The sequence below is a fragment of the Hordeum vulgare genome, chromosome 4H (genome assembly GCF_904849725.1).
Source record: "Hordeum vulgare subsp. vulgare chromosome 4H, MorexV3_pseudomolecules_assembly, whole genome shotgun sequence".
Classification (NCBI taxonomy): Eukaryota; Viridiplantae; Streptophyta; class Magnoliopsida; order Poales; family Poaceae; genus Hordeum; species Hordeum vulgare.
Window position 1 is genome coordinate 13,913,503 of NC_058521.1, and position 18,030 is coordinate 13,931,532.

Consider the following 18,030-nt stretch of genomic DNA (forward strand, 5'->3'; position numbering starts at 1 on the left):
TATTGTGTTTCCAATCAATACAATTATAGCATGGATAATAAACGATTATCATGAACTAAGAAATATAACAATAACTAATTTATTATTGCCTCTAGGGCATATTTCCAACAGCGACAACATGCATCGGCCAGGTATAGCAAGCAGAACAACAGCAGGAGTTGCGGCAACAGGCATCAGCACGAGACAGCCACAACAACGGCTCGGTACAGCAACATGCACGGCGACATGGCGAGCACGGCAACGCCTCGGGCCACGCGCAGAGGCGGCGCCGCTGAGGGGAACGGCAGCGAAGGAGAGGCCGGCGAGGCGGAGCGGCACGGCGGCGACGCAGCACGCGGGAGGGGCGAGGTCGAGGGCGACTGGGAGGCGAGCACGGCGGGGGCGGCGCGGCTCGGGAGGAGGAGGCCGGCGAGGTGGGCGCGAGGAGGACGAGGCCGGCGACGGCGGAGCGACACGGCGGCGACGCAGCACGCGGAAGGGGCGAGGTCGAGGGCGGCTGGGATGATGGAGGCAGCGCGCGACTCGGATGGGAGGCCGGCGAGGTGCGCCGCTGAGGGGCCCTGACCGCCGGCGAGCTAGGGGCGGCGCGCGCGGGGAGGAGCAGAGAGGAGATCGAGGCTATGGCGTGGAGGAGGGAGCGCTGGGCGAAGGGGATCGCCCTGGAGGCGACGGGAGAACGAGGACGGGGCGAGGGGATGGAGCAGGGGGCTTGGGGCTAGGCAGAGGAGGGGGAAGCTCCATGAGAAAGAGGGAATCGGGGCCATGGAACCGAGAGGAGGAGGCGCACGGGAGGACGGCGCAGTCGGGACAAGAAGGAGGGATCGAGCGACGCTGGAGGGCGCTAGGGCAGGGGTAAGCTGGGCCGGGCGGCTGGGCCTTGGTCGGCTTGGCCCAGGTTGGCATGACCCTCTCTCCCAATTTGTTCTCTTTGTTTAAAAAAAACAGAAAACATAAACAAAAGGAAAAAATGGTTAAGAAAAAAAATGCTTTTGGCTCCTTCGAAAAAAATATACCCCAACTATAAAAATAGCTTGGGCATTTTTAAACAAATAAAAATGAAACCCTTTTAAGAATTAAAATAAAACTCTTTTAACAAGAGAATAAAATAAAACCCTTTTGAAGAATTAAAATTAAAACCCGTTTACAAAAGAATAAAAATCAAACCCCTTTGAAGAATTAAATAAAACCTCTTTTATTTAACGAATAAAATAAAAGCCTTTTAAAAGAGAAAATAAAATGGGACGGTTTAAAAATAAAACAAACGGAGAAATAAAATAAAAACCTAAGGGTTGCCCCCTCTTTTAACAAAAGGGTTTTTAAAAGAAGACGAATCTTTTGACGGGGTTAAAACGAAAACTTTAGCAAACCGCACAACAACTAAAAGAGGGGTGAGAAGGTTTTTGGTCCGCGGTGCAACATGGTTTAGCGGTGGCTCTCGCGCACCCTCTCTCAACGCTCCAATAAAACAACGCCACTCACAAGGCACTAACACCCAACAACACGGCAACAAGCAACACCGACAAAACACAGTTGACATGATGCCATGCATGATGCGATGATGCAAACTACATGACGATGCAACAAATAAATCTAATCACACGACGGAAACGGAATAGAAGGGAAAATCTTCTGGAACGTCGGCATCGGGCTGTCACACAACTCAAGTGAAATTACCGTCAAGACCGTCGGTATCGGCACCGAGGAAGAAGCGGGTGATTCAGTCGACCCAATAAAAGAACTATCCAAGAAAGTTAGAGGAGGGTTCTGAGGAAAGAAGTGGGAGGAAGAGAAGGATAAGAGAGAATGCGTGGCGGCCAAGATGACGGAGAGGTTTGAGGACATCTTGGAGAAGAAGAAGGATGCATGTGTCAAGCGCTCCGACATCAAGGAGAAAAAAGACCGAAAGAAGTTTAAGCTCGAAGAGAAGAAGATAATGTTTGAAAAGAAGAAGGTTCAGATCACGTCGCTTCAGAGGACATGAAGATGTTGGCCTTGAAGATGGAGGAGTTGAATAACAACTCAAGGATGATGGTGCAAGTCGTTTGTGTTAGGACGTTGAAGCACATGACTGCCGAGCTGGAGGCGCCGATGAGGAGTATGGTAAGAAGGATCGGTGACAGGTTGAGAGTGGAGGCTCCGATAGCCGGGACGACAAGACAATAATCCAATTTTTTTACATGGACTGTTGTACTGAGATTCTTTTGTGATCGGACATGTAAAAGCTATATTATCTTTTTTTTTATGATCGAGCGTTATGTGATCAGACACTATACATTTTATTTTAAATTGGTCGGACCTTAACCCACGTCTAGAAAATGAAGTTGGATGGTCGGCTCCGGCATCATTATCCACGAATTGGTTTGGACCAGTTCATGAACGGGTACTGTGTTCAATTTAAGGTTAGGTTAGAGATGCCCTAAACTATCCCATGTTACCAAATGTAAAATATTTTGGTCGATTTTATATGTAATAAAAGATCTCACACTTTCCATTTGCTTGGAGGAGTATGGTGAAAAGGAGTCAGCGGCAGGTTGAGCGTGAAGGCTCGGATAGCCGGGACGACAAGACAATAAATCCATTTTTTTACATAGACTGTCGAGTTGAGAATTTTTTGCGATCAGACATGTAAAAGTTATATTGTCTTATTTTTTCTTTTAATCGAGTGCTATGTGATCAGACACGTTTCCGTCAAACGTACGCTGATACTATATAAAGATGCTCTGCAGCAGTTTGTCAAAAAATTTTTGCTCTGCAGCAATAGTACCCTTTTATGGCTGCCCCAAACCAGTTCAAGAACCAAAAAAGTTGTTTACATAGATTGGAGCTCCCGTATCTTGAAGAGAGAACTGCTTCAGTACATAAATGGCAGCAGCGAACTTTAAGGGTACCAATTCAGTAGCACAGTTATTGGAGGCTAACTGAACCTAACTTAACTCCATCCTTTAAGGCGAGGCCTAGCTTAGATTATATTGGAGGCTCATTTAAAGGAGGATTGTTTCTCTAGATAAATTAGATTGAACCCCTCGTCCGATTTTCATCTCGAAATAGTCATTGTCCATGCCTGGTGCCTCTCCCACCATCAGCTCTGGCTCGTTGGGAATGCATCACCTGGAATGAAAATGTGATCATGGTCAATGAGGTTTATCCGTGGTATGGGTTGTATAAGGACATGAACACTGGTGGCGAAAAAAGACAGGTGCCCCATCAAACACATAGGATTGGAAGGATTGAGGCTATTGTTCAGTCCAATGGTGGCTATGGTGATGCTGCCTCACAGCCGTCATCCACTGTCCTCATATGTTCATCTTTTTCATTCTTTCTCCCTTTCTTTTTCTCTCCTTCCTTACTTTTTCCTACTTTTTTCATTAAAGAACCAGCCTCCTCTGCAAGCTTCACCTGGCGCATGCAAGCAGCGGTCCTCCTGCCAGAGTGGCATCCGAGCCTAGTTGGCCTATGAAGCATCACCTTTGGGGCTACCCATTGGGCATGCTCTAACAAGCTTACCCGTGTAGTATGAAGTTGCGGACGTATGATCAACAACATACGCAACCATAGAAAACGAACACAAAACATATGATTCAGAGCTTTACTTCTAAGATTATTTATCAAAATAAGAGGTGAGGAAGCCCTAAATCTATGACTAACATGTGTTAGCGGACCTCATGAACCAATAAAGCCTAACAAGATGGCAACGGGTACCTGTTACCCGATCCCGACGGGTAACTACTCTATCAAGGAACGAGTTTGGGCCACATTTGGTGCCGACGGGTAAGTAAATGGCAAAAAAATGCTTACCCACTGGGTAACAGAGGTACACGTACGTTCATCCATTAGTGATTACCCATGCTTGCTACCCATTGGTACCCAGTAGTGAAGGCCTAATATGTGGACCCCGTCTTTTGTTGCTCAGTTTTGAGCTATATCATTGTCATTTGTCTTGCGATGAACTATGCCATCTAGAATCACTCTTGAGAGTTATGACTTGTGACTTTGTGAGATATGGGAAAGTTTTGAAACTTGATCATTTGAACCTTGCTACTTGTTATGATAATGATGTGATGCATAAATTGTACTATTAAATTGATGGATGTTAGTGTTATCACTGTTATGATGTGATGGCATGCACTTGTTGTGCAATTATTCTATAGAATTGATGGATAATAGTGTCATGATGTGATGGTATGCACTTGTGCTGTGCAATTATTCTATCGAATTGATGACCGATAATGTTATGATGTAATGGTATGCAATTGCGCTATGCAACTATGCTATTGAACCGCAGAATGTTCTGATTCTGGATAGTAAGTTGTTGGTTTGATATGTGTAAATTGCTCCTGGAGTTTGGCATCAGACGAGCTGCTATACCTGCTGGGCAGAATTACCCGTCGGGTGACAGGCATGGGCAAAATTCTTCCACGCGATGGGTTGGTAATGGGCAACTATGTGCTTTGCAGGTGCATGGAAAAAGAGGCTTTACCCGGCCAGGTAATTATCCATTGCCATCTTAAAGCCTTAATGGGCATGCTCAGAAAGAACCACATGACCATGTCTAAAAATAGCACTAAAATGTGTTAATGGACCTCAAGAGCCAACAAAGTCTAAGAGTCAGTGACTAGGTTGGTACCTTACCTCGCTGACAGAAGACGTATTCTGATGCATTAACTACACTAGCACCATCTTCTCTAGTTATAACGATACCATTTCAACATTGGAAACCACCACCAGACTACCATTGCACAAACAGGTTAAGATGAGAAGCCTTTAAGCTTACTAGCCATGCATTCTAAAGCCCTGGTCGCGCTGCAGCTGTTTCTGCTGCTGCTCTGCTTGGCCTCTCCTGCCAACTCATGCACCGAGCACGAGGAGCAGTCCCTCCTCCAGTTCCTCACCAGGCTATCTCAAGATGGCGGCCTCGTCGTGTCGTGGAGAAACGGCACAGACTGCTGCGGGTGGGAAGGCATAACCTGCAACAGGGAGGGGGGCGTCGCTGAGGTCTCCCTGGCATCCAGAGGACTTGAAGGGCACATCTCGCCGCACCTTGCTGGTCTCACCGGCCTGCTGCGTGTCAACCTTTCACACAACTCATTCTCTGGTGGCCTTCCACCGGAGCTCATGTATTCCAGAAGCATCATCGTCCTCGACGTCAGCTTCAGCAGGCTTAGTGGGGTGCTGCACGAGCCGCCATCTTCCGTTACCGCCACCCGGCCTCTACAGGTACTGAACATCTCAAGCAACCAATTCGGTGCAGAATTTCCATCACACACATGGAAGGTGATGCAGAATTTGGTGGTGCTCAACGCCAGCAACAACAGCTTCACCGGGCACATACCGCCTTCTATTTGCCTCTCACCATCACTGGCCATGCTTGACCTTTGTTACAACCAATTGAGTGGTGGTGTTCCTGCTGCACTTGGTGATTGCTCCATGCTCAGACTGTTCAAGGTCGGGCACAATAAGCTAAGTGGCACTCTCCCTGTTGAGCTCTTCCATGCCACTTCCCTGGAGCACCTCTCCTTCGCCAGCAATGGATTACAAGGAGAACTTGATGGAACAAGCATAGTAAAACTCAGTAATCTGGTTACTCTCGACCTCAGAGAGAACAGATTCAGTGGAAAGATCCCACGCTCCATAGGTCAGTTGAAGAGGCTAGAGGAACTCTATTTGGGTAACAATAACATGTCTGGGGAGGTGCCATCAACTCTGAGTAACTGCACACGTCTCATGGTCATTGATCTGAAGATCAACAACTTCAGTGGAGATCTAGGCAGGGTGAACTTCTCCACCCTGCAGAACCTAACACATTTAGATGTTTTGAGAAATAACTTCAGTGGCATAGTTCCAGAAAACATATACTCATGCAGCAATTTGGTTGCACTGCGGGTGTCGTTGAATCATTTCCATGGTGAGATCTCACCAAGAATAGGGAATCTGCAGTACCTATCCTTCCTATCGCTTGCTAGAAACCCTTTTACAAATATTACAAAAGCTTTTCATGTCTTTAATAGCTTCAGGAACATCACCATTCTGATTATTGCCGAGAACTTTGTGAATGAGATGATGCCACAAGATGAGACCCTAGATGGTTTACGGAATCTTGAATATATCCACATGGCCGACAGCGCATTAACTGGACACTTGCCAGTTTGGTTATCAAAGCTCAGAAACTTGAAGGTACTGAAGTTATCCAACAATCGACTCAGCGGACCAATGCCAGGCTGGATCAACTCCTTGCATAGCCTCTTCTATCTGGACGTATCAAACAACAGTTTTACTGGGCAGATCCCAATCACCTTGATGGACATCCCAATGCTCAAAGATAATACAGCAGCTTATTTGGATCCTGGCCACGTTGAACTACCTCTTTTTTGGAGGAATATATCGCGCCAATACCATTTTCTTACAGCTTTCCCTACAATCTTGAATCTGAGTATCAACAATTTCACAGGTGTGATTCCACCAGAGATTGGTCAACTGAAAGTGCTTTCTGAACTCGATTTCAGCTCAAACAAATTATATGGAGTGGTTCCGCTGTCGGTCTGCAATCTCACGAAGCTTGAGGTGCTAGACTTGTCTAATAACCATCTGAGTGGTGTAATCCCCGCAGCACTGGAGATACTTCACTTCCTTTCTGCATTCAACATTTCGAACAATGACCTAGAAGGGCCTGTGCCGACAGGAGGCCAGTTGAGCACTTTTCCAGATTCCAGTTTTGATGGGAACCCAAAGCTGTGTGGCATTATGCTTGTTCACCGTTGTAGTTCAACCGGAGCAGATGTTGTCTACGCTATCTCTGCAAAACAGCCCAGCATCAAGGTCATATTTTTTATTGGCTTTGGTCTGTTCTTTGGAGTAGGTGTGCTATATGACCAGCTAGTGTTATATAGGTATTTCGGCTAGGCCCATTTCAATTGTAATTTGTTCTAATATTCGATGGATAGGGGTAAATCAAGCAATAAATAGCCATGAGTTTTAATTTTTTGCGTGCTTGAATCCACCTGTAGTTGGATCTTATTATATAACACTTGAGTCTGCTAAACTTTATGTTGTTCGCTTCCTGAATGATAGAAGTACAGAGTATTCTTTTTCTATCTAGCAGCCTTGATGAGAGGTAGTAGTAATTCTGTACTTTTCAGATTGGACATGACGGTTGTATGGAACTCCCAAGTGGGAAGTGTCCAGGGTAATGTAATTTCCTTTTAATCAGGGTTGGACCTAGCTTAAATATAAAACTATTCATTACTCCCATCGTTCCTAAATATAAGTCTTTTTAGAGTTTTCACTATGAGACTACATACGGATGTATATAGACATACTTTAGAGTATAGATTAACTCATTTTGCTTCGTAAGTAGTCACTTAGTGAAATCTCTTAAAAGACTTATATTTAGGAACGGAGGGAGTACTTAGTTGACCATAGAGCTAAAACTTGATAGATAGAACACTACACATATTCGGTCCACAGATGAAACAACTCCATGTAAGTTTTTTTTTCCTTATCTGTTTTGCGACGCTGCTGCATGTAACAACCTATTGCGAAAACATCTTCAGAGAAACTATACTGAAAATCCAAAATATATTATGGCAAATTGCTGAATATATCATGCCAGCCAAGCTCATGCTAAACAACACTTAAGTGAATAAAACTGATAATAGCCCCTACATTTAATTCAGAGCTCAATCTAAACAGGGCAAACAAGTCGCAGAGCAAGCCAGCAAGCTACGGAGTACTTTTTTTAGGGTCAGTAAGCTACTCCTGACAATAGCAAGTAACTGGAGTACAATATATCATCTCCATCCCGAATTACTTGTCTTAAATTTGTCTAACGGATGTATCTATGTTTTAGTGTCCCATCCGTATCTAGACAAATAGTAATTCTGGACGGGGGGACTTCGAGTCGGCAACAAACAACACATCAATTACCAATTGCACCTAGCTACCCTATACGGAAAGAATGCTGACGACTAGTACATCCACCGAAAATATGTAAGCAAGAACACTGACAAAAATACCTCCAAAGGACATACCACCAGATCATTCACGCTCCGCCGGACCTCCAGCGAGTCAGCATCCTGAGCCTGATTTCGATTCCGCCGGGGTCCCGGAGATCCGCTAGAGCTCGCGAAATCCCCGTGTGGCGCGGGGCGACGGGAGTGCGGGAGATGAACGCGAGAAATGATATCGCCCGCGCGCCTGTGCTCTCTCTTTTGTGTGCTCTGGATGTGCGCTCGATAGCTTGAGTACATACTATTGGAGCATGCGATTGGATGGTATAACTCGCTTATCCCGTTTCTGTTTAGTTTAGTCTTAGCAATAGTAGCTATATGCGTATATGTTTCTACTATATGCGTAGTAGTACATGCTAGTCTGTTCCGTAATCAGTATATCTTTAATCTAGTTGATATCATGACAGTGATTATTTCGTGGATTAATCTGATCAAAAAATTACCTATTTACTAAACATGTTGTGGACAAAGAAGTGACCCCTTGCAGTGTTTCACTATGTGGTATAGCTCAATTGGCTTTGGCCCCACCATGGTGGGAAGCATAAAAGGACGTCGCTGGGAGCTTGGAGGAGGCCAACGGTGGCGATGGGAGGTGAGGGAACGGCGCCGCTGAGGCTGAAATTTCCTCCTCGGTTCGTCATCGTCGATCTAGATCGAATGGGTACCCCGAGTGGGAAGACCCGTTTTTGATTATTTGCTTGCAAAATATGGGTGCTGCTCGTGGTGTGTTTTGGGCCGAAAGAAAGTTGTATATTCGGTTATGGTGTATGATGAATATTTAAAACAAGTTAGTAAGAAAATAATTACGGTACATCATGAAGAAAAAAATTCAAAAAATTAACAATGAGCCCACTGATTTTGTGGCTGCCTTCGCCACCGGTTAGTGCACAGTCCAGTGTCGACGATCTACACAAATCATGCCTTGGCGTGGCTGTCGGGCCGGGGAGGACGACTCAACCACACGTCCACATTTTCAAGTCTGCACTGCCGTCAACCTGACAACATCCCCACGGCTTGGATTTGGTCAGTCCCCAGACAGTAACCACTAGGAGCACTCCACTGACATTCTAAACGTCTGTGTACTTAAAGTCGTAATATTATTCATGCTGGACTCGTCTTTCTAGTAGCTAGGCTAAAATATATCGACTAAGCTAATCAATCCGGATTGGCAGGCTCTAGTCAATGCTTTGCCAAAAATATATATATGAAAATGAAGCACTACAGTCAAACCGTGCAATCTTTGTGAAACGTCCCTTTGCTGGAACAGATGGGCCAACAAAGACTTGACTAATTCTTGTCATCATCATCAGAATGCTCAGGAGTGTACTAACGTTTTCCTGGACCGTGTCTCCTACGCCCCGCCCCGTACGTCGCATATAAACCAGAACCAGCGCTGGATCCGTTAACCCCTCGCACCCATCAGATGCCAGCTCCACTTGCGCGCACCGGCGACGGGAGAGCACGACAGCGAGCTGCACGCGCCGGTTGGTCTAGCTCGCTCTAGCCCCACCATGGCGGCACGTCACCGGCGCCACCGCATCGAGGCACAGAAGCCAGCATGGCTCGTCACGATCAAGGCCGCTCCGCCGGTGCCCGCGAGGGGCGACCCTGCCAAGAAGCTCGCCGCGCCCGCTCGCTCGCCGATCCTGTTGTCGCCGTCGGCGTGGCAGAGGTGCATGGCCGTCGGCGACACAGGGGTCGCGCCGGGGTCACCGAGGATCGGCTGCATGGGGCAGGTAAAAGGGGCACGGAGATGCTCGAGGGCGCACGACCCGGCCTCCTCGAGGGGACCGGCGGCGTCGGCCCTCCCGTGCGGCAGCCTGGCGGGGCTGTTCGGGCGGCGGCCGACGGGTAGGAAGTCCCGTGCATACTGCAAGGTCAGAGACGTGCCAAGCGACTCGTCGTCGTCGTCAGGGAGCGCACGGGCATCGTCGTCATCAAGGGCCTGTGCGCCGCGCCCGCTTGAGCTTGCCCCGCCGCTGCCGGTGCCATCACCGGTGGTGAGACGGCCGGCCTTGGAAGAGAACGCCCCCAGCCTTTGGGAGCGGCGGCGCGGAGGAAAAAGGTCCTGGAAGGTCTCCAGCTAACGTAGGATCCTTCCAGGTAGTGTTGAGTTGCCGTCTACTGCCAAGGAAATTCCTCACACTACGTTGAGAACAAGATAACTATCTATTTGTAGGTGTACGCATAGGGATACTTGTTAGTACTAGAAGAAATATTGACTATGTATGTGACATGATTTAGACAAGAAATACAAGATGTTTGGGAGCTTCACCATGCATAGAAATTGACTTCACCGATAAAGGGCCTGCAGATAGCTTGTATTCAAGCTGATGAGAATACCACTATGGAGTTCCAATTCACAGCACATAATCTGCTGCCAAATCATTTGATGTTTTATCCCAGACGCAGATAGGTAACTCGTTCTCAATTTAGATAAAAGCTGGCAAGCATGAGGCAGGCAGATACAGCAATGTATAATCCTAACCTCTTGGACCAAAGCAACTATTTGCAAGTTACAAATCAAGCAAAGTTGGTACAGATGTATAGCAGCAGCAATAAAAATAGCAAACAACGATCACGACGACATGAGCTTCAAGCCATTGTCCGGCATTCCCATTCCACCGGCAAGATCGGCATCTATTTGTGTGTGTGGGGCTGGTCCAGACAACTGCTTGACCCTACATGAATCAAAAGGAAGTGATTAGATAGGAGACTAATATATAATGCCCACTTACACACATCAAGATCTTTCTACAGCTTCGTATGTTTCTGTCAAGATCAAGTTATTCGTGGAGAATCAAAGACATGTTTGAGCTATGCTTATGTCTACGAATTAGATCCAACATAATCAAAGGTCTTTCATCAGGCTAAAACTCGAGAAACACGGGTCAATGTTCTTACTTCTTAGCAACTGCATTACGTTAACACGGTAGAATTGGCAATTGAACATCCAAAACTTGCACGCGATTCAAATAAACAGTTACTTCATCAGCACTGTGCGAGAGAATTTAGAGCAGAGTCTCCTCTGTTCACCTATAACATCATGCAACATAGTGCATGTATTAGGTTTCTCTTGATTGATTGGCAATCGTAAACACAGTGCATGTCATGAGGGAGGAAAGGAACGTCATATGCAAGTGTGCTGCACAAGAGGCATGGCTGTGGGATGTGCTAGATTTAGTCACACTGCGCCGATGTATTGCTATTTAAATTATCATTGGCATATTTAAATTATCTCCCCAAATCTGATTCTAAGGACTGGTACTGGGCATGGGTATCGACACAAGTGCACCAGCTCAGGGAGTTCTGGTGCATCATATAACTCAGAACATAAGCTTCAACAAGTTCACTCAGAACAAGGGGATTACCTCTTCTTGTGGCGCTTTGAGCGGTAGTGATCCTCCTTCACGGCCTCGTCCGCAAAGTACCGACTGCAGCCACCAGCAGAACAAATACTAAATAATCAGCAGGAAATAGAGTTGCATTGCTGTATGAGAAACTGAAAAATGAAGCTCCTCACAAGCACAGAACAAATCATAGCGTGATACAGTGATTCACAAGTACAGTTGCCTGCCTGCCTACGCATCTTGATTCAATTACGGCACTATCAAAACAACCCATAGATCCCCAAGTATTCATACAGAGAAACTACAGCTCCCCGTAGCATATGTGCAGCGACATACTTAAATTTATGCAACTAATCACATCCTAATTGACCCAGAAACGCCATACTGTTTTGTTTGCAACAGCATGTAAATAGGACCATCAAATCTGTGCTTGGAACCGACGGAGGAAATCGAAGCAGAGTGGTGGTAGAGGGTTGGGAGGCGTACTCGCAGTGGAGGCAGTAGAACTGGCCCATGCCAGGGAGGTCCTCGTCGACGGGCAGCGGCTTTCCCTCGCAGTCCTTGCCCTGGTCGGCCAGCTTGACGAGCTCGTCGTAGACGGCGTCGTCGGCTTTGACGAGGAACTTGCCGCGGCGCACCGTCTTGCAGTTGAGACGGCGCTTCTTGACCTTGCGGTGCGGGCACTTGCCTCCCATCGGCGGCGGCGGCGGCTAGGGTTTCGGCTCCGGGGGGAAACGAACCCTGGAGAGCGGAAGTATGGAGAGAGAGGTAGACGAAGGGGAGAGAGGGTTTGCTATAGATCCATAAGAGAGGCTTGAGTTGACTGGGCCGAGCTCGAATCCGGTTATCGTCAATGTCTGCACAAATGAGAAGCCCAGTTCCCCCAAGAAAGAAAAAGCTTTCCTTAACCGTCCGATCTGGCCCAATTCTATTATCCGCGTGACGCAGGGAAGAAATCGAAATCAAGTACTCCTTTTTTCAAAAATCACTCTCACCGCCTCAGGTTGCGACAAGTGATGCACTGTATACGTGTTACTTGTCACAACCTTGAAGTTTTTATTTTTTTCGTATATTTTTATTTTTAAAACGTTTTATCTCCTAAACCGCGTTTAAATCTTAAACCATTTTTACAGTTGAATTTCTTGTGTCGAGATCTTCAAAATTAGATCCCATGTTGATAGGTTTTGATGAACATTTTTTTATGAAAAAGATAAACAAAAAAAGTACTTCTTATGATAAAAAAACAGAAATCATGTTTTTTTGTGTTTTTTTTTTCTGAAAGGCACGCTCATCATAGAAGCAAAATTGTGTCTTTCGCCAAAAAAACACCTTTTTTGTCTCTTTGGGAACCCGGGGTCCGGCTACGTGGTAATCGTCAAAACTCGTAGTTTTGGTCAATTCTTGCCAATTTTCTATGTCATTAATCAATAATTTTGGGGTCCCGCTGTAATTCGAACGTTTGGGAACCCTATGGCCCGGTTATGGGAAACTCGTCAAAACTCATAGATTTAGCCTATTGTGGCTAGTTTTATATGATATTACTCATTGATTTTGCATCCTGTTGCGATTAAAACGTTCGGGGAATCCCATGGTCCGGTTACGGGTAACTCGTCAGAACTCGTAGTTTTGGCCTATTCTCGCCAATTTCCTACACTATTACTAACTGATTTTGGTATCCGTTGCGATTCGAACGTTCGGGCAACCCCGGGGTCCGCTTACGTGGAACTCGTTAGAACTCGCAGTTTTGGCCTATTCTAGCTAGTTTCTATACAACTCACTAATTTTGGGTCCCGTGTGATCCGAATGTTTTGGGAACCCCGGGGTCCGGTTATGGTGAACTCGTCAAAACTCACGCTTTTGGCCTACTCCCGCTAGATTTCTATACTATTACTCACTGATTTTGGGTCACACTGCGATCCGAACATTTCGAAAACCCCGTGGTCCGATTACAGGGAACTCGTCAAAACTATTAGATTTGACCTATTCTGACCAGTTTTCTATCCTATTACGCAGTGATTCTGGGTCCCAGTGAGATTCGAACACTCGGGGAACCCGAGGATCCAGTTACGGGGAACTCGTCAAAACTCGCCGTTTTGGCCTATTCGGGTCAGTTTTCTATACTATTACTCACTGATTTTGGGTCCGAGTGTGATCCCAACGTTGGGGAACCCGAGGGTGCGGTTACCGGGAACTTGTCAAAACTCGCAGTTTTGGCCTATTCTGGCTAGTTTCTATGCTATTACTCATTGATTTTGGGTCCCGCTGCGATTTGAACGTTCAGGGAACCCCGGGGTCCGGCTACGGGGTACTCATCAAAACTCGTAGTTTTGGCTTATTCTCACCAATTTTCTATGCTAGTAATCAATCATTTTGGGTCCCGCTGTAATTTGAACGCCAGGGGAACCCTGTGGTCTGGTAACGGGGAACTCGTCAAAACTCATAGATTTGGCCTATTCTGGCTAGTTTTGTATGCTATTACTCAGTGATTTTGGGTCGTGTTGCGATCCAAACATTCGGGGAACCCGGGGGTCCAGTTACGGGGTATTTGTCAAAACTCACAGCTTTGGCCTATTCTCGCAATCTTTGTATACTATTACTCACTCATTTTGTGTCCCGAGGCGACCCGAACGTTTGGGGAACCGAGGGGTGTAGTTATGGGGAACTCATCAATACTTGCAGATTTGGCCTATTTTAGCAACTATTCTATCCTATTACTTAGTGGTTTTGGGTCCCGCTGCGATCCAAACGTTCAGGAAACCCCAGGGTCCGGTTACGGGGAACTCGTCAAAACTTGCAGATTTGGGCTATTATAGCTAGTTTTCTATACTATTACTCACTCATTTTGTGTCCCACTACAATCCAAACGTTTCGGGAATCCTAGGATCCGGTTATGGGAAAATTGTCAAAACTCGCAGTTATGGCCTATTACTCATTCATTTTGGGACCCGCTACAATCCGAACGTTCGGGGAACCCTGCGGTCCGGTTTCGGGGAACTCGCCAAAACTCACAGATTTCGCCTATTATGACCACTTTTCTATCCTATTGCTTAGTGATTTTGGGTCCCGTTGCGATTCGAACGCTCGATGAATCCCGAGGTCTGGTTACGAGGAACTCGTCAATACTCGCAGTTTTGGCCTATTCCGGTTAGTTTCTATACTATTACTCACTGATTTTGGGTGTCGTTGCGATCCGAACGTTCGGGGAACCCTGGGGTCTGGCTACGGGGTACTCGTCAAAACTTGCACTTTGGCCTATTCTTGTCAATTTTCTATGTTATTAATCAATCATTTTGGGTCCCGCTGCAATTCAAACGTTTGGGGAACCCTGCGGTCCGATTATGGAGATCTCGTCAAAACTCACAAATTTGGCCTAGTATGACCAGTTTTCTATCCTATTACTTAGTGATTTTGGGTCCTGTTGCGATCTGAACGTTTTGGGAACCTCGGGGTCCGGTAACGGGGAACTCGTCAAAACTTTAGGTTTTGGCCTGGCGCAGTTTTCTACGCTTATTACTCACTGATTTTGAGTCCCGCTGCGATCTGAACGTTCAGTAACCCCGGGGTCCGGCTACGGGGTACTCGTCAAAAGTTGCAGTTTTGGCCTATTATGTCCAATTTTCTATGCTATTAATCAATCATTTTGGGGCTCGGTGCAATCCAAATGTTCCGGGAACCCTGCGGTCCGGTTACGGGGAACTCGGAAAAACTCACAGATTTGGCCTATTTTGGATAGTTTTGTATGCTATTACTTAGTTATTTTGGCTCATGTTGCGATCCAAACGTTCGGGGAACCCTGGGGTCCGGTTAGAGGGTACTTGTCAAAACCTACATATTTTGCCTATGCTCGCCAGCTTCCTATACTATTACTCACTCATTTTGGGTCCCGCGACGACACGAAAGTTCGGGGAACCCCGAAGTCCGGTTAAGGGGAATTCATCAAAACTCGCAGTTTTGGCCTATTCTGGTCAGTTTTCTATGCTCTTACTCACTGATTTTGGGTCCCGCTACTATCCGAACGCTTGGGGAACCCCGGGGTCCGGTTACGCGGAACTCGTCAAAACTCGCAATTTTGGCCTATTCTGGCTAGTTTTAATACTATTGCTCATTGATTTTAGGACCCGCTACGAACTAAACGTCCAGGGAACGCCGGGGTCCGGTTATGGGGAACTCGTCATAACTCGCAGTTTTGGCCTGTTATGGCTAGTTTTCTATACCATTACTCACTGGTTTTGTGATCCGCTGCGATTCGAACGTTCGGGGAACCCCGTGGTCCAGCTACGGGAACCTCGTGAAAACTCGTAGTTTTGGCCTATTCTGGCCAATTTTCAGTACTATTACTCACTGATTTCGAGTCCCGTTGTGATTCGAACGTTTGGGGAACCCCGGGGTCCGGTTATGGGGAACTCGTGAAAACTCGTAGTTTTGGCCTATTCTGGCTAGTTTCCTATACTATTACTCACTGAATTTGGGTCCCGTGTGATCCGAACATTTTGGGAACCCTGGGATCCGGTTACACGGAACTCGTCAAAACTCAAAGTTTTGGCCTACTCTCGCTAGTTTTTTTATACCATTGCTCACTTGTTCTGGGTCCCGCTGTGATCTGAACATTTTCGGAACACCGAGGTCCGGTTACGGGGAACTCATCAAAACTCTTAGATTTGGCCTATTTTGTCCAGTTTTCTATCATATTACTCAGTGATTCTCGGTCCCGCCGCTATTCGAACTCTCCGGGAACCCAAGGGTCCGGTTACGGGGAACTCATCAAAACTCGCTGTTTTGGCCTATTGTGGTCAGTTTTCTATACTATTACTCGCTAATTTTGGGTCCCACTATGATCCGAACGTTTTAGGAACCTCGGGGTCCGGTTACCGGGAACTCATCGAAATTCATACTTTTGGCCTATTCTGGCCAGTTTCTATGCTATTACTCACTGATTTTGGGCCCCGCTACGATCCGAACATTCGGGGAACCCCGGGGTCCGACTATGGGGTACTGGTCAAAACTCACAGTTTTGGCTTATTCTCGAAAAATTTTCTATGCTATTGATCAATCATTTTGGGTCCCGCTGCAATCTGAACGTTCGGGGAACCCTGCGGTCCGGTTATGGGAACTCGTCAAAACTCACAGATTTGGCCTTTCCTGGCCAGTTTTGTATGCTATCACACACTGACTTTGGGTCCTGTTCGATCCAAACTTTCAGGGAACCCCGTGGGTCCGGTTACGGGGTATTTATAAAATCTCACAGCTTTGGCCTATTATGGCCCGCTTTCTATAATTTTACTCACTCGTTTTGGGTCTCGGGGCGACCTGAACGTTTGGGTAACCAAGGGTGTGGTTTTGGGGAACTCGTCAGAACTCACAGTTTTGGCCTATTCTGGCTAGTTTTCTATATACTTTTACTCACAATTATGGGTCCTACTGTGATCCGAACGTTTGGGGAACCCCGGGGTCCGGCTACGGGGAACTCGTCAAAACTCACAAATTTGGCCCATTCTAGTGAGTTTTCTATCCTAGTACTCGCTAGTTTTCTATACTAGTACTCACTGATTTTGGGTCCCATTGTGATCCGAACGTTTTGGGAACCTCGGGGTCCAGTAACGGGGAACTCGTCAAAACTTGAAGTTTTGGCCTATTCTCGCGCAGTTTTCTACGCTTATTACTCACTCATTTTGGGTCCCGCTGTGATCCGAACGTTTAGTAACCCCGGGGTCCGGCTACGGGGTACTCGTCAAAAGTTGCAGTTTAGGCCTATTTTGTCCAATTTTCTATGCTATTAATCAATCATTTTGGGTCCCGCTGCAATCCAAACGTTCGGGGAATCCTGCGGTCCGGTTACGGGGAACTCGTCAAAACTCACAGATTTGGCCTATTTTGGATAGTTTTGTATGCCATTACTTAGTTATTTTGGCTCATGTTGGGATTCAAACATTTGGGGAACCCCGGGGTCCGGTTACAAGGTACTTGTCAAAACCTACATGTTTTGCCTATGCTCGCCAGCTTTCTATACTATTACTCACTCATTTTGGGCCCCGCGGCGACACGAAAGTTCGGGGAACCCCGAGGTCCGGTTAAGAGGAATTCATCAAAACTCACGGTTTTGTCCTATTATGGTCAGTTTTCTATGCTCTTACTCACTGATTTTGGGTCCCGCTGCTATCCGAACGCTCGGGGAACCCCGGGGTCCGGTTACGCGGAACACGTCAAAACTTGCAATTTTGGCCTTTTCTGGCTAGTTTTCTATACTATTACTCACTGATTTTGGGACCCACTACGAACTAAACGACTAGGGAACGCCGGGGTCCGGTTATGGGGAACTCGTCATAACTCGTAGTTTTGGCCTATTTTGGCTAGTTTTCTATACCATTACTCACTGGTTTTGGGATCTGCTGCGATTCGAACGTTCGGGGAACCCCGGGGTCCGGCTACGGGAACCTCGTGAAAACTCGTAATTTTGGCCTATTCTGGCCAATTTTCAATACTATTAATCACTGATTTTGGGTCCCGTTGTGATTGAAACGTTTGGGGAACCTCGGGGTCCGGTTATGGGGAACTCATCAAAACTCGCAGTTTTGGCCTATTCTAGCTAGTTTCCTATACTATTAGTCACTGAATTTGGGCCCCGTGTGATCCGAACGTTTTGGGAACCCCAGGATCCGGTTACACGGAACTCGTCAAAA

At 46.6% G+C, this 18,030-nt stretch overlaps 2 protein-coding genes across 2 annotated transcripts; one reads left to right on the plus strand and one right to left on the minus strand.

Annotated features, from left to right (window-relative positions):
* The first annotated feature begins 4,630 nt into the window (after positions 1-4,630).
* Positions 4,631-6,957, plus strand: LOC123447346 (receptor-like protein 2). The gene has a single exon (XM_045123941.1). The coding sequence runs from the start codon at positions 4,777-4,779 to the stop codon at positions 6,895-6,897; it is 2,121 nt and encodes a 706-aa protein (XP_044979876.1). The 5' UTR covers positions 4,631-4,776; the 3' UTR covers positions 6,898-6,957.
* A 3,459-nt stretch (positions 6,958-10,416) lies between these two features.
* LOC123447347 (zinc finger protein 593 homolog) lies at positions 10,417-12,122 on the minus strand. The gene is made up of 3 exons (XM_045123942.1): positions 11,840-12,122; positions 11,375-11,437; positions 10,417-10,684 (listed from the first exon to the last, which is right to left on the minus strand). The coding sequence occupies exons 1-3, from the start codon at positions 12,046-12,048 to the stop codon at positions 10,582-10,584; spliced, it is 375 nt and encodes a 124-aa protein (XP_044979877.1). The 5' UTR covers positions 12,049-12,122; the 3' UTR covers positions 10,417-10,581.
* Between the last annotated feature and the right edge of the window lie 5,908 nt (positions 12,123-18,030).

Excerpts from the sequence above, each read along its gene's own strand:
- LOC123447346 (XM_045123941.1), top strand. The coding sequence starts at position 4,777 with ATGCATTCTAAAGCCCTGGTCGCGCTGCAGCTGTTTCTGCTGCTGCTC.
- LOC123447347 (XM_045123942.1), bottom strand. The coding sequence starts at position 12,048 with ATGGGAGGCAAGTGCCCGCACCGCAAGGTCAAGAAGCGCCGTCTCAAC. Across the intron at positions 11,438-11,839 it reads TTCTACTGCCTCCACTGCGA|TCGGTACTTTGCGGACGAGG; the intron begins GTACGCCTCCCA and ends TGGTGGCTGCAG. Across the intron at positions 10,685-11,374 it reads TCAAAGCGCCACAAGAAGAG|GGTCAAGCAGTTGTCTGGAC; the intron begins GTAATCCCCTTG and ends TGATTCATGTAG.